Raw genomic sequence first — 17,153 nt, forward strand, 5'->3', positions numbered from 1 at the left:
CCATGTACAGTGACTCATTGTACTGAACAATAGCCACCTGTCACGATGCCTCCCACTTTCTCTCCATTTTCCCCCTTACCCCCGTGAGGAGTATCGTGCTTATAACTGAGACCTACTTTGGGCCCATGGCAAAGCAGCACCTGTGCGTTGCGCACCACGAAAGCGCTGCTGACTTTCTTGCGGGCCACGAGCCTGAACGAAACTTTGTAAACAGTGTAGTCTATGTGTGTTTGGCTGTATGCGTTATGTGTTTATCAGTGTATATATCATAATCATCACCCAGCACCTGGAGTAGCATGTCAGGCGAATAGCCAGGCTAACATTTATAGCTTTTCATTAAAACATTTCTTTCTCTCTCTCAGGCGAAAACCCGCTTTCCAGGCCGACCTCTCCTTATTTCTCTTCATTAAACATTATCTTCTTCTTCTTATCAGAAGGACTCTGAATGAAACGCTCTGCTGTGTGTGCATGTGTGCTTTTTCTTTCGTTTTTATTTTACCTCTCTCTCTGTCCTCTTCCCGACCTGTATTTCCCCATCCCTGTGCAGGGTAGCAAACCGGTCACTAGCACTAGGCTGACCTCCCTGCCCTCCCTTTTCATCTAGCTTTCTCTCACTGACAGTGGGCTCGTGCGCGGCAACAGAGTTACGTCGCTCATTCAAATGCATAAGTTTTTATGACCGCTTATGATGATTTTAATTACGAACGCCTGTCTTCGTGTGCGTGTCCGTGTGAAAATGCTAACTTCTCCCGCGTTCTTGGTGGGACCAAGTTAAGGAGGCGTTCACGAGAGCACCTAGATGTATGCGGCTAGATAGATTAAAACGCTCAAAGTGCTTGTGGTTCGCTAAGAAATGCTTCGCATTTAATAGCTCTTTGCAAGAGTTGCCCAATACTTCCACAAATGATATTTTGTCTTCTAAGCGAGAAGGAGTAGCCGGTGCCACTATAATAGCACCAACCTCTCCTATTTCATCATTTCAATAAAAAAATGTATGTAGGATATGTAAGATTGATCACATTTCAGACTTTATAGAAACATATCTATCGCCTTTGCAAAAGACGACTATCCAAAATCAACTTTTGTGAGAGTTGCCAAAGTTGAAAGAAAAAAAAAAGTCAGGAGAATGCAGAACCTTTATCATCATTTGGTTAGTAATTCATGAAGTAGTAGTTTCCTTAGTCTGGCTTCATGAAGGCCACGATCATTCAATAGTGCCCTGCATGGAATAAGGCTGCATAACCAAACAGCTCGGCTCCTTTTCTTAGAGCCATAAAGGCTGCAGATCCTTGTTATGATTCAGCACTATTTCTTTCGGTACAGGCCACACTCCGGGTGCTCACTCCCCATCCCAAGAACGTTGAGTCTCGCTAAATAGAAGCGATGACGGGCGTCAATCGACACGGCACTTCCGGAAGCACATCTCACTCATTTGAAGCGCAGATGCAACTCGGCACGGGCATTTGCATACATCGACCGACCGCTTAATCCACGCCTGCTCACTGCATTGATATGCACCGATCAAAGAGACGGCTATATAGACGAAGGACTCGATATTCCTCGCACAAACGACGACCCGCTTTCACCCGTGTCTGGCACATTATGCGAGTGTGAACGAACCATGGCAACTGGACGATATCGCAGCTCCTCGTTGCCTATACACTCCGAGTCGTTCGGGCGTCAAAGTGCAACAACAGCCAGTGAAGACCACCCAGCGGTAGTGTTTATTCACGAAGAGGGCGTCAAGATCCATCATATCATTATATCGCTCAGTTGTGAGATACGAAGAGGAAGAAAATATTCGCATTTAGTCTCCTCCTCACTCGCGTTAAGCCATAAAAACACCTAATTTCAAAACTTCCACACAATAGCTGACGTGATCTATAAAAAAATTTCATTCATTCATTCATTCATTCATTCATTCATTCATTCATTCATTCATTCATTCATTCATTCATTCATTGTTGCGTAGTACAGGTGGATAGCATGAAGCTGATACATAGATTTCAGCCATCGATGCTATCACCGCCACATCCGTAAACTATCACAATAGTGATGATGAAGGCCTGCCGAGAACGATCACAGCATTAAGGATAAGCGATCCCAGCGACGAAAAAGCATGAACAGTCACAACAATTGTAGTTAATTATATAACCGAACATCGAAAGCGAAAGCTCCTGAATAACTGGCAGCCATTACTCCTGACCATTCCACAAAATGATTGTGTTTTGGTGGAGCATGTTCTTGAATGCTGACTGCTACACTTAAGCAAACAAAGTAATTAGCAGAAGACACAGGAAGTGATGGAATGAACAAGTGATCTCCTCTGCGTGAACAGACGCGCGCTGCAAGCGATCATTTCTTTGATGTCTCTATAGGTTGAAGAAAGGATCGAGCATTACCGAACGCCAGGGCCATGATGCCGTTGGTAGAGACGTCGCAGGTAGATGATGTGCTGTCGGGACAACCCAAGAGCACCAACCGTGGCGCTACGGGAGCCGGGACCAGATCCGCGGTTCTTAGTCGGCTCCGGAACTGGCGACGGCTTCTCGACAAAGTCATCGTAGTCATCATCTTCATCGTCGTCGACGACAACGTCGGCGGCGACGGTGGGCTTAATCACCATCGTTGAAGCAGCAGCTGGCGTCGATGACATCGACGGTGACGAGTGAGGCACGACTGGACCGTTAGGCCTAGTGGCAACCGCTAGGCCGAACACCGAGGCCACGGTGAACAAGACGCCCAACACGGTCGACCACGCGAGCACGACGCTAACCGCGCTCGCCAACACGAGACACACCACGCACGCGGCCGGCACGGACGACAGGCAGCCGCGCAGGTCCCACCACCACATGGACGGGCCCACAGCTGCGGCGCCGAGCACGACGTCGGAACAGCGACGCGGTCGTGGTTGTTCCAGAGTGGTGGACGCCAGGGCTTTGCTGGGGGCGGTAACGCATGGGCCGTCTGCGTCTCGCGAGCACGGGCCCAGTGCGGTGGTCCTATTTAGCGGCTCCAGCTTAACCGCACCGCGCTGAACGAGAGGCCGGAAGAGAAACTCGGAAGTCTTCGTACGTGGGTTTGACTGGTCGCACCGGACGACGTCACGAATCTCACTCACCAACGACGATAACGGACGCACTCCTCAGTATCTCCTGCGTCTTCTGTGTTCCTAAACAGCTCGACTGCGCAAGGAATGTCAGCGAGGAGTAACGCGACGTGATCTGGAGAGGAAAATAAAAAGGGGGACTGCTGCGCAACCCTAAATAGTCTTATGGGTCATTATTTTTATGGGCACATTTTAGGGCCATATCAATTGGCAGTGGATCCGCCTTTTAAGAAGACGCGACAATTTTGGCCGACTGAGTCAAGTATAGAACAATAGAAAGCTAATATCGTCAAGATATTATTTATGAAACTACTGAGACTTCTCGATGCACTAAAGAACAGCTTACTCCGCACAGAACACGCTGTGCACGCTTTACGAAACCCCACGTACTTTTTTCCCGCAATATAAACTCCACTGAAACTCAATGAGTGCGACGCTTATCAGCCTCAACGGTGGTGGTACTACGTGCGGAAGCTCCACACTATCTGAACCATGCGATCAACCAAACGAGGAAAAATGTGCCACAAGGGACTCAACTAACAAACGTTGCACTATAGCGCAGTGAGACGTTACACTGAAGAACGCTTTCTACGTAGGATTTCGCTTTCACTGCACGCACAGCACAACACCGCAAGCAGCATCACAAGTAACGTCTGTCACACATCACGTATATTCCCGTGGTGGAGTAGCATCATCCAGATGCAAGAGGACGGCTTTTACCTTGGACCAGAGTGTATCCACACAAGGTTCAGCTGACGTCAGCGCCCTTAGACTGCTATGAGATTCTGATCGGTTGGCGATGCCAGCTACCGAGCTGCGTGAAGCAAGTAACAACAGAACTGTACCGTCACGCCGATGCAAAACATGTTGATTCCGGTGTTTCGTAAATGTCACAATCAGCTCTAGTAGTACGTCAGAAGAAAGTCCCAATTCTAGATCGGAGGGTACGAATCCAGAAGTGCTTTTTGTAGCAAAAAATGAAGTCAAGGCACTTGTACGCAGCCTCTTCGCGAGGTAGAGTCAAGCGGCTTTGTGTCGTCTATCACCTCCCGACGTTTGTCAACACGGGGTCCCTTCCGTCACTAACGGCACACTCAGCAGGGCAGGCCACCCGAGACACGAAGGCGCTGCCAAAAGGGTAGAACTCGCAGTAAGGACCTCTAAACGGAGCATATTGTTTCGCTCTGTCCTTCTGGAACCACACCATGTAGTGATATCTCAGGCCGAAGAAGACGCGTCACATCGCTACCACACGCTTGAAGAAGGTTCAAGGCAGGTCATGAGAAATCGTCAGCCACCAGTCTCGTAAACGGTGAGCCACCGTAACTCCTGAAAAGCACTTTCGCTGCGAGATCAACGGGCCATTTAAGTGTAAAGCTTTTGACGTCGCACTGATGCCTGTCCATGGCCCAAGGGCCATTAGATGCCGTTGAAAAACTCACTGGCGATCCTCGATGTTTCTTCGTAGCACACCGAGGAACCGCAAGCAATCGAGTGCCGACTGCAATCGCCGCTTCACCACGGAAGTTAACCACTAACACTTCTCAGTCAACCCAAAAGTTGAAACCATCAGCGAAACTCCGTCATCGGCGCCCAAACTTCCAAGACACAGCAGTCGAGCCAAGCCAAGACAACACGCCGTCGCGCGCGGCAGCCGTTGCGAGTTCGTTCGCATCTACAGCGAGCGAAGTACGGCGCATTATCGCAAACAAAGGCGGAGCCGAAGCATGTTCCCAGGGAGCCACACGTCGTCGTCGACGGCGTCGCACAGCGATAAAAACAAGACAGGGCAGCAGCGTCAGGCAAACGGCAACATCACCGACCGAAGGAGGAGGTAGCGCGTGCGACTTTCGCCGGCGGCGAGGATGGAAGGAAAGAGCGCCGCGGCCTCTTACTGCTCGCGACAGAGAAGGAGCGAAGAGGAAGCCACTGCTGGCTGCGGATCGGGCTCCTTTCGTGCGAAAGAAAGAAGCGGCAAGCAAAAAACGAGGAGGTGGGGTTGGAGCGAGGGGATGAAGAGCGCTTCTAGTGCGGAAGAAATGCCGCTCCAGCCGTGAGTGTGTGTTTGTGCGGGGTGGGGGTGGGGGAGGAACCGCGACCCGCGCCTTGGAACGGAGCCTGGACGGTGCCCCGTGGCGAGCTCAGCCAGCAAGCACGCAGTAGACGCAGGCAGCAGCTCCCACTATACGCACGCGCACGCACAGAAACACACACAAAACTCCTCCTCTCCACTCAGCTCCGAGCTCGGGGAAAGCATTAAAAAAAAAAGGCTACACAGAACGCATGGGAACCAAAGAAAGACAAGAGAGGGGGAGAGCGGGCGTAGGCTTCGGAAGCCTCAAGCTCAAACTCCGAGGGAAGGAACAGAAAGATGGGAGGAGTGGGGCGCGAGTGGAAAGGAGGAAAGGGGGTTGCGGTTCCGCTGCTAGGAAGCCCTGTCGTGCGGGCGGGCGAGACCAAACCAACGGAGGAGCAGAGCGCGTGTCGCTCGTGGGCCAAGATCCGGCAGCGACAGATGCTGCTGCCTGCCGACTGCAGAAGCCCCTTCTTCAGGGTTCTCTTCTTTCCTCGGGCCGCTCGCCTGTTCGTTCTTTGAGACTCGAGGGAATCTCGCGCGGTTTCTCCCGAGATACGTGCGAGGAGGCGCGCGACGCGGGCGATTGATGGCTGACGGAGGGGCTTTATTTTGAAGTATCTTGGACATGGCTGGTTGGAACTTAGTCCAATAACGCTTCAAAGAGGACGACTCAAAAACAAAGTATGAGCCATGCTTGGCCGATGCTGGTGATAGCGTGGAATCAATCAACAGGGCGACGCTACTGTGGCTGGCAGGAGCAGGCATCTACGCAACACCACATCACGTTGGTTCAGTCGTACCACGCTGCGCCCTGTGCCGGCTTTCGCGTGTTAAAAGTGGCGCCTGTATCAGAACTTTAACGATCTACGCCCTCAATACGCATGTCGTTAGGGTGTCGCACGAGGACTGTGCATTCAGTTGCCGAAGAGAATGAATGAATGAATGAATCAATCAATCAATCAATCAATCAATCAATCAATCAATCAATCAATCAATCAATCAATCAATCAATCAATCAATCAATCAATCAATCAATCAATCAATGTGCCCAGGAACAACCCTTAACCCTTAGCGCTTGCGCGTGCATGAAGTAAATAGATAAATAATAATAAACAATAAAATAGAGTCTACAGCAGAAAACACAAGCGAAAGAGGTTAAATTAACAACAAGGAAACAGCACATACAATGACGCAACACAAGAAATATAGGACGATGGTACAGACTGCTCACAAACAAGAACGCAGCAGGTAAGCTCAGACGAGAAAGCGACTTGTGCAATGCGTGAAAAAAATTGGGGGACACTTAAGCTTCGCCTTTAAGAGTTGAACGCGATAGCGATATCCTGCCCCAAGTGCGCACTTCGAACACTACGAGTGTTTAAGAGAATGCGTGCACTAAGGTGTGTGCCTTATGTAATAAGTAGCATGCTTTAAACCAGGAGCGATTATGCGCGAGAAACTTTTTCGAAGTTGCAATGCACCCACTACGTGGTCTTAAGGGAATACGCGCAGTAATGTGTGTGCCTTTTGTAATGGGTGACTGTCTTTAAACCACCAAGTCGTTATGATATTGACATGGTGTGACGCCCGATGGCAATGTACGCTTGTACCACGCAATATTACTGCGATATTACATCTCGTACTGTGACACCTGTATACAGGACGCTTATTCTTGGGAAGCATGAAAATTACTTCCAGTGCAGCTCCAAGCAGAAGCGTGGCTGTGGAGAAAGACGAAGACGACGTTCCAAACGGTCGTGTTTTTGATGTTCTCCGCACCAATGGAATCATCGGCTTCTAGCCGAGGTACTGCTCAGGCTACTGCCAGTAGTAATGAATACCGCACCGTACTTCCGCGTCTGCCAACCGGTAAGCTCGTCACCGACTCTGTATTTCTCCACGCTGACCTAGCCGGCCGCCCCTATCGAGTTCAAGACTTTAGAGACGCCCTACGGAATGCTATTGACATGAAGGAGATAAGTTCAACTGGACAGTTCCAGATGTCGCATGTCTGGATGGTCACCTGCAAGTCGGCGTCAGCAAAGACCAAACTCGTTGCACTCAGTGAAGTGATGGTTAAAAACCGCCGCTGCATCGTCATAGACCCGGAGCCGGCAGAGGTCAAGATGAAGCTGCTGTGGCTTCCAGAACGATTGGAAGACTTCTATATATGTGAAGCACTTCAAGCGTTCGGAAAAGTGACTTCAGTAAGTAGAGAAAGTTGGCGTGTAGCGGACATGGAGGACATGAAGACCCTTAACCGTGACGTTGTGCTCTCGTTAGCCGATGGAGTCACTGTTGCGGAAATTCCACATGTGCTTACTGTCTGCGGCGTACAGAGTCTCCTATTGATTCTTGGGATGCCACCTCTGTGCCTACGTTGCAACAGAGTTGGTCACATACGTCGGCATTGTCGGACGCCTCATTGTGAGAACTGTCGCCGTTTTGGACATTCTGCAGATGAGTGTGTAGTATCTTATGCCGATAAGCTAAGGCACCGAACCCGGCCTGGATGTTACAGAGGTCATTGATGCGAAAGGTGACCTTCAAACAGTTAACGCTGTGTACATAAACACAATGAATACGTCGGTACCAGCAGACGCGTCAACAACCAGTGTTACGTTCTCCGAGGGCACCTCCGTGTCCGAGAGATGCGAGGGAACTGCCTGTCGGAGTGAGGCGGAGCCACTACGTGCTGATATGGCGTCTCTGGACGTCAAGTCAGCCAAAAACAAGGGCGTCACGGCAGATGCTGTCGTCGATACGAGCAGTGCTCCTCACCAGCGACAGAGACAAGGTAATGCTCCCGTACCTGCTCTTGAGGTGTCCACCAAGATAGACACAGCAGTTCCCAAACGCCGCGCCTCCTACACATCTGTGTCCTCTGAGGAAAATGACATCAATGTACCAAGGCAATCACGCGGTCGGCGACCATCTAAACACAAAGAAAAGCATCGACGATGAAGGTCGAGACGGCCTGGCGGCAGTGCAAGGGAAGTTTCTCCCTCACCCTCCATGCCTGACAGCTTGGAATAGAAAAGCGGTGTGTAGTCATCATGGCGTCCATGCAGCTCACCTTCGCGACCTTAAATTTACTAGGGCTTAGGTCTCGGCAGAAACAACTGCAACTTCGTCGGCTGCTTACAGGCAAGCGTTTCGACTTTGTCGCAGTTCAGGAGACAAAGCTTGAGAGTGATGACGAGACTGAAAGGGCCCTAAGGCTCTTTCAGCATGATTATAACATATGTGTGTCACATTCTGTTGGTTTGTCGGCAGGTTGTCTTTTGTTACTTAAGAATAACCTCCCTTATTCCGCCTTCAGCTATCAGGTTGACACTGAAGGGCGGTTTATATGTTGTGATTTTGTGCTCCATGGTGTTGCATGGCGTTTGGTGAATATTTACGCCTCTAATGACATAGGTAGACGCATTGCTTTCTTTGAAAGTATGGCCCCCCTGCTAGATTGTGGTAGAGAGACAGTGCTTATGGGCGACTTTAACTGTGTTTGTGATGATAATGACCGTGTAGGGCACAGTTCTCGCAGGGACAAGAGTGGTGAGGTGTTGGCTGAGATTACTGAAATTGCTGGACTTGTGGATATTGGAGCCTCATACAGAGGGAGTTGTTCGTACACGCACATTCAAGGACGTTCTCATGCACGTCTCGATAGAATTTACATCTCTTCAACTATTCTTTCTTGTGGGTGGTCATGTGTTACTGAACCGGTATCGTTTTCAGACCATTGCGTCGTCATTGCTCAACTAGGTAAAAATTCCAATGTGAAGTTCCGTCCTCGCTGGGCTCTTTGGAAATTTAATTCCAACCTTTTAAGCGACAAAGCATTTACTACTGAGGTGTGTAATACTATGACCACTTGCTTTAACGCTGATTTACCTTTATTTGCAGCTTGGGAGTTGTTCAAGCAAGAGGTGCGCACTCTCGCTATAGAACAAAGTTCTGTAAAATCGTTCTATCAGAGAAACGAAGAAAAGATGCTAGAGAATAGCCTCAGAAGCCTTTCAAAACTTCAAAATTTTAATGCAGAACGCTACAGAGGTGCGCGTATTCGCTCGCGAAATAATCGAACTCTAAATTCCGAGAAACCAACCCGTCAGGCTCTGCTTGATGAGCATCGTCACGCAATGACAAAAACGATATGGGAAGTATACTCTAATGGTACTTCGGTGACCAATCCAGATGACATCATGGCAGAATTTGAGAATAACTACCGAACATTGTTTAGTGCTAGTACTTCTGCTCAAAATGATCAACTTCTCGATCAGTTCGTGTCCCTCCTTAAGCCATTAACAGATGAAGATTGTTCACTTGTAAGCGGTCCTGTTACTCAGAAAGAGCTAGAACTTGCCATCGATCACATACCTTTATCGAAAACACCAGGTCCTGATGGAATATCGGGTGAATTTTGTACGGCATTTAAGGGACGTCTATGTCCCATTCTAATGAGAATTTTCTCAGAGGCGTTAGAGATCGAGGCTCTTCCGCAGTCTTTCACCAAAAGTCACACAATTTTGATTCCAAAAAGTACTGATAAAGAAAAATTACGTCATGCTGATGGCTACAGGCCCATTACGTTATGTAACGTAGACTATAACATTTTTGCCAAGGTTTTAGCTAACAGGTTGCAGTTTGTAATGTCGATTGTTGTCGGACCCCATCAAACATGGACTGAAAGGCCGTTCTATACAGACTAACATCCACATCGCTCGCACTATTCTAGATTTTTGCTCAAATTCTTTCGACCAACTCGCATTACTGCAAGTTGACCTCGCAAAAGCATTTGACCGTGTTTCTCATTCGTTTCTGTTTTCCCTTTTACAGCAAGCTAATGTCGGCTCAACATTGTTAAAAGGAGTGAAACTTTGTTATAATAATTGTTCTACCCACCTAATAGTGAACGGTCATCTCTCGCAGCCTATATCTATCAGCTCTTCTGTTAAGCAGGGATGTCCTATGTCGCCGCTCCTTTTTTCTCTGTACTTAGAACCGATGTGCTTGCGTATTATTCAGTCACACAATATTCACGGTTACAGACTGCTAGAGAATGAAGTTAAAGTTTTAGCATATGCAGATGACATTGCCTTTTTTGTACTGACAAACCCAGCATTGAAAGGATTGTTGATGTAGTAGAACAATTTGGTAGCGTCTCAGGAGCACAGGTGAACTATTCTAAGAGTTCAGGTTTGTGGTTTGGGTCATGGGGATCTACACCTGATCAGTTTGCCGGTATTGAGTGGTCTGTAGTGCCACCAAAATATCTAGGTGTTCCACTAAGTGCACACAAGTCAAGCTCACACTACTGGAAAGATAGGGTGGCAGGCCTTGAGCGTTATGCTAAATCTTTCATACCACATAACCTTTCAATTTTCGGTAAAGCGGAAACGTGCAACAAGTTTTTGGCTACAAAACTTTTCTACGTACTACAAGTGCCGCATTGTGCTAGATCGCATATTCAGAGCTTTCACCGTAAATTTGCAACATTTATATGGTCATCAACATATGAATCCATGAGACGAGACAATTTATTCAGACCAGTTAGTGCAGGTGGGCTAGGTCTAGTACATCTGTACGTGTGGCAAATTGTATCTCGCTACTTCTTTTTCCGCGACGTTTCGCACCCTGTTATTCGAGCATTCTTGCAGGTAAATCTGGTACATGTGCTGCCTGATCTAGTAGTTTCATCTGATTCTTCTCCACGACCATGTCTGTGGGGATTTATGCGAGAAGTTTATTTATCTGTTCGTTTTGTAACAGTTAGGTTCTCAAATGAATATTTGTGCTGTGTATCCCGCAAACATCTTTACAGAGATTTGATAACGATGCTGTTTCCGCCACCACTATATCGTGCAAAATACTTGGGACTGCCAGGGCATGATGTCCTAGATCGAGTACGTAAAATGCCGCTGACACCATCGACAAAAACGTTCTTTTTTAAATTACATTTAGAGACCTTGCCTGTGAAGACTTGGCTCCGTTCAAGAGACATTTTTGTGTCGTCCGTAGATTGTCCTCTGTGTGATGTGCCAGAAACAATTGAACATTGTTTTATAGGCTGCAGAGATGCATTCTTATTTCGGGATGTGCTCCAACGAACTCTTCAAAAAGACTTTGTGCTAAATTCCCATTCCGTGCAATATCTCTTGCCAGAGAGTTATAATGACATACCATTCGACATGTTTCTTCTCATTGGAATGCATAGCCTGTGGAAGACACGCATATTGCAGAGAAACGCAGAGCCGATAGTTTCCTCAACAGCCCACTTCATTAGGTTGGTCACTCAGCTAAGAGATGTCTACGAGCAAATGGAATATCAACCAGAATGGTATACGGCATTGGTGAGGTGCTTATCCTTACCGCTGTTCTAGCATACAATTGGAAAATCAATTACGTGATGTATCCGCTATAGAGGTGATTGCGAATTCCGTAGTGCCTTCTGTTCATCATTGTGTTGCGATAGGAGCATAATCAACATATTAGTTCTTTGTCTGTATTCAATTGCTTTCAAGTGATATCCTATGTTGAATAAATACCATGAAAGATAAAAAAAAAGGCGTGGCTGTGTGGCAGAACACCTGCTTACCACGCAGACGGCCTGGGTTCGATTCTCACTCAGACCCAATATTTTTATTATTTATTTTATTTGCAGCTTTTTCGATTTTTCGGTCACGGACAAGATGATGATTTTTCGCTCACAACCAACGGCGCCGACACCGACGCCGACGCCGACGGCGGAATTTCTGCGATACGAGCTCTTTAACGCTATCGCGTTAATACGGGAAAAAAGCAAGCGAGAAGTTAGCAAAAAAAAAAAAAAAAGAAGAAGAAGAAGAAGAAATTAAAGATTGCGCAGTGAAGTACATCGAGATGAAAAAAAAAAAGACTAGAAATATTAAAAGTGTATATCTTGTGGACTTTTGAGTGCTGAGAGAGGCCAAAGCGTACATGAAAACGTCTATGCTCTGTGGTTATCTTACGCGGAATTCGAGAAACAGCTCAACTGAGCACTTCAAAGCAGGTGATGATAGCGTGAAGTTTGAACTGAAACAGCAGATCAGCGCAATTTCGTCGGATAGTGAAATGATGGCAATGGCAATAACCCAACAGTGCCATAAAAACATCCAGAGTCATTTCAAGCGAAGCGATGATTGTAGGTTAGCGAATTTTTTCCTGACCTGCTCGAAAGTGTCAACGCTGCATTTAAAAATCTCAATCCATATCAGTGACGCACACAAAAGTTGGCTCAAACAAATTCTTGTGTCAAATTCGACAGTTTGGAGACAGAGCCGAGAGAGCGAAGGAGCCGCATAGCAAGGCGCTTAGTGTGAGTAGAAAAGTGTAAGGCTGTATCAAAGAGAACAAGAATATCATTAATCTCACCTTACACAACGACACTGAATGAACAGAGTAGAAAAAACACCTGCCTTCGCTCGTTTTGCGAGCGAAGTCAGGTGTTTGGTCTTAAACGATATTCAAGGAGACGTTGTTATTCTTGAACCGTTCAGAAAACAAGAAACAAATCAGGCTTCAGAATGCAAACGTCTTAGAGAATGAGTTTCCATAAACATGTTGATGTTGTCAGCATAATGAAGGAGAGAATTCGTTCGATGAAAGAAACGTCAGAAAGATAATGCGGCTGTAAAGAAAGAGGCAAAAAGTATACATGCAGACAGACGTCTGCAAGCTTAACGTCTATTACGTCGTCTATTAATTCGAAGTGTGACGGTTCCAGCATCTGCATCCTCCGTCGTGTAACATATACGGTCGTCCTACGGGTGTGTGAGCATCGTAATCTGCTCCCAACTGGTTCAGGGTGGGAACGTGTCTCACATGACAAAGCTGGGAATGCCAACCAGATTTTGCCAGTGTTTAGATTGCGCAGTAAACTGGAAAGAGAGATAAGAGAAGCTTCCCGTATCAGAACTTTGGGCGCTCAGTTATGCGCGGTGAACCTTCGGTCCATCTCACCAATAAATGGAACTTTTATTTTTCATATACCTCTAATGCTACCTCGCATTGACGTGTTAATGCCCTGTGAAGAGCGGGGGGCCAGATGGTATTTGTTTGTTCTTGCGGCCTCTGGTTTTTACGCACGCGTACAGGAGTTCTACAGAATACGCTTGTAGTAAAATTCACTTGTAGGTCTAGCGTTTGTCCTGTGCGCCATCTAGTCAACCATCATCTCACAGGAGACAAAATCCTAGGGAACTGGGCTACCCGGGCGTTGCTGCGGTTCCTTCGAGAAGCCAGGCTGAACAAGTTATGACTGGTCATAGAGAATGTTGGTGTGTTGCTTTTAGACAGCATTGTGCATCAGCTCTTTATGTGCTTCATCGTCCACAGATGATTGCCGCGACAAAAACCTACAAGCCCTCGCTGTGTCGAGGTCTCTCATGACCATGATGCGCACTCTCCTTAAAGGAATGACAACTCCGTCAGCTCAATGCGCTCTACAAGTTCTGGATTCCTTGGAGCCAGTCCTTGCAAGCCTTTTTTAACATCTCGGATTCTAGCCTACTTTTAAGACAGCCGCGGAGGAACCAATGTCAAATATTTCTCGGTTGTGACTGTCTGCGTGTGTGCGGTGAACACAGATGTGTGTGCGCGTATAACTTGATCCCTCTTTCCTCATGGCTCTCTCTATTCTTTTTTCTCCCCTTCCCCTTCCCCCCGTGTAGGGTAGCAAACCGGGTACAACCTGGTTAACCTCCCTGCCTTTCCTTCGCTTTTATCTCTCCCTCTCTTTCTCTCTGCTTTTAGACATTGCTATTGTCATCACTTTGTAGTGTCGTTGCGAGCCCCTTCTCCTCTTTCATTCCTTCGCACCCTCTTTCCCCTTCTCAAGCGCAACAGAGAACTTACCCTCCCCGTCTTTCCTCTGCCTTCCTCTCTCTCTTCTTTTTATTTGTGCTCTCGTGCGTACCTTGCTGGAACCTTTACACTTCTGTTTTTTCCAGTTCCGGAGTAATGAAGGCGACCACTGTAGACGACAATTAAGACTAAAGCCCGTCACGCCCCGAGGGACAAATTGACTAAATATTTTGACGTTTTAAAATGAAAAGGAAGCGACAAAGACGACATTTAGTGCTTTTTTTTGTCACTACATCAGATCAAAGAAAAGGCCTCGACACTTATTTGGATCCACACTTCAATAAATCGCCGCTTAGCAGCGATGGTTCAGCCAACGTTACAAATAAAAGATATTAGAACAATGCATATTTTCAAAGCTGGTTGCACACGAAAGACGCGGAATTGAAATCGCACCAGCCCTGCCTTCGAGTAATCCTGCTTTTCCTTGAGCTGCCACGGTAGAAGAGAAGAAGCCGCCTTTTAAGGCGTAGCTTTGGCCCTGGAGTTAAGGAAGCGACCGTCCCCGTAATAATTACAAGAAGAAGAAAAAAAAAAGGAAAGACTCACTGATGGGGAACAATGGAGCTCCGAGCAGGGAAACAGACTACCGAAGCCCCGATAGCGAATGACGAGCAAGAACAATTTTCTCATATCTCCAATGCCTGCGGCGAACAATTGCCTCTCGAAGGGAGCGGCACTGATGGAACAGATCTCAATCGCGAGCTTCCCGCACACTCAGTTCAGTGATGTCCTTTAATCTCGCCACTACACTGCCTTTGGAGTTGGAGAATATGGCATCGGCTCTAGAAATGCCAGAGGGGAGTTACTAGTAGAGTTCGCAGAACGCAATAATTTACGGATCTTGAACACCTTCTACAGAAAACGGACTACTCGTAAGTGGACGTGGAGGAGTCCTAATGGCGAAACTAAAAATGAAATAGACTTCATAATGTGCGACCACCCGGGCATTATACAGGATGTGGAAGTAGTTAACAAGATCCGATGCAGTGACCATAGAATGGTAAGATCTAGAATTCAACTAGACGTGAGGAAGGAACGGCAGAAACTGATACGCAAGAAGCCGATTAATGAACTAGCTCTGCGAGGGAAAGTACAGGAATTCAGAGTTTCACTTCAGAATAGGTACGCGGCTTTAACCGAGGAAACCGACCTTAGCGTTGACGCAATGAATGATAATCTGACTAGTATCATTAAGGAGTGTGCAGTGGAAGTCGGGGGTACAGTCGTTAGACAGGACACTGGTAAGCTATCCCAAGAGACGAAAAACCTCATTAAGAAACGTCAAGCTATGAAAGTCTCAAATGCAACAGACAAAATAGAGCTGGCGGAGCTTTCGAAGTTGATCAATAGGCGTAAAGTAGCCGACATAAGAAAGTATAATATGGAGAGAATTGAGCATGCTCTAAAGAACGGAAGAAGCCTCAAAGCTACGAAGACAAAACTGTGCATAGGCAAAAATCAGATGTATGCGTTAAGGGACAAGGATGGCAAGGTCACAACCAATATGGATAGAATAGTTGAGATAGCGGAAGAGTTCTACAGAGATCTGTACAGCAGCCGAGACAGTCAGGATGATAACGTAAGAAGCAGTAATATCCCAGAGGAATCTGACATCCCACCAGTATTAACAGGAGAAGTAAAGAAAGCCCTAAAGGGAATGCAAAGAGGCAAAGCCGCTGGTGAGGATCAGGTAACATCAGACCTGTTGAAAGACGGTGGAGAGATTATGTTAGAGAAACTGGCCACCCTGTATACGAAGTGTCTCTCGACAGGGAGGATACCAGAATCTTGGAAGAATGCCAACATCATCTTGATCCATAAGAAAGGGGACGTCAAGGACCTGAAAAATTACAGGCCCATCAGCTTACTGTCCGTTGTCTACAAGCTATTCACAAAAGTAATTGCTAACAGAATTAATACGACATTAGAGTTTAATCAACCAAGGGACCAGGCAGGATTTCGTACAGGCTTCTCAACAATAGACCATATTCATACTATCAATCAGGTGATAGAGAAATGCGCGGAATACAACCAACCCCTATACATAGCCTTCATAGATTACGAGAAGGCATTTGATTCGGTGGAGACATCAGCAGTCATGCAAGCACTGCGGAATCAGGGCATCGACGAAGCCTATATAATCATAATGGAAGAAATCTACAGCGCATCCACAGCCACTATAGTCCTTCATAAAGAAAGCGACAGAATCCCAATAAAGAAGGGCGTACGACAGGGAGACACGATCTCTCCAATGCTATTCACCGCGTGTTTACAGGAGGCTTTCAGGGCCCTAGATTGGGAAGAATTAGGGATAAGAGTTAATGGAGAGTATCTCAGTAACCTGCGCTTCGCTGATGACATTGCATTGATGAGTAACGCGGGAGACGAATTACAGCTCATGATTACTGAACTGGATACGGAAAGTAGAAGAGTAGGTCTGAAAATTAATATGCATAAAACTAAAGTAATGTGGAACAATCTTGGCAGAGAACAGCGCTTCGCGATAGGTGGCGAGACGCTGGAAGTTGTAAAGGAGTACGTCTACTTAGGACAGGTAGTAACCGCGGAGCCGAACCATGAGAGTGAAATAACTAGAAGAATAAGGATGGGATGGGGCTCATTCGGCAAGCATTATCAAATCATGAATGGTAGTCTACCACTATCTCTCAAGAGGAAGGTATATAACAGCTGCATCTTACCGGTACTTACCTACGGAGCAGAAACCTGGAGACTTACAAAGAGGGTTCAACTTAAATTGAGGACGACGCAGCGAGCGATGGAAAGGAAAATGATAGGTGTAACCTTAAGAGACAGGAAGAGAGCAGAGTGGGTCAGGGAACAAACGGGGGTTAAGGATATCATATTTGAAATTAAGAAGAAGAAATGGATATGGGCCGGCCACGTAGCACGTCGGCAGGATAACCGGTGGTCATTAAGGGTAACTGACTGGATTCCAAGAGAGGGCAAACGCGTGAGGGGAAGACAGAAAATTAGGTGGGTAGATGAGATTAAGAAGTTTGCAGGTATAACGTGGCAACAGAAAGCACAGGACCGGGTTGATTGGCGGAACATGGGAGAGGC

At 47.0% G+C, this 17,153-nt stretch overlaps 1 protein-coding gene across 3 annotated transcripts in view; it reads right to left on the reverse strand.

Annotated features, from left to right (window-relative positions):
• Positions 1-17,153, reverse strand: part of LOC119404642 (cAMP-specific 3',5'-cyclic phosphodiesterase) — a 633,421-nt gene that overhangs the window by 363,686 nt on the left and 252,582 nt on the right. The window contains exon 1 of one of the 3 annotated variants that reach the window (XM_037671215.2): positions 2,403-2,917. The exons of 1 other annotated variant lie outside the window; for it this stretch is intronic. In XM_037671215.2, the coding sequence (XP_037527143.1) occupies positions 2,403-2,854 (452 nt within the window). In that variant the 5' untranslated portion in view covers positions 2,855-2,917. Of the gene's footprint in view, positions 1-2,402; positions 2,918-17,153 lie in introns of those variants that run through there. One more of the 3 variants, XM_037671216.2, reaches the window with a different exon arrangement.

The sequence above is a fragment of the Rhipicephalus sanguineus genome, chromosome 9 (genome assembly GCF_013339695.2).
Source record: "Rhipicephalus sanguineus isolate Rsan-2018 chromosome 9, BIME_Rsan_1.4, whole genome shotgun sequence".
Classification (NCBI taxonomy): Eukaryota; Metazoa; Arthropoda; class Arachnida; order Ixodida; family Ixodidae; genus Rhipicephalus; species Rhipicephalus sanguineus.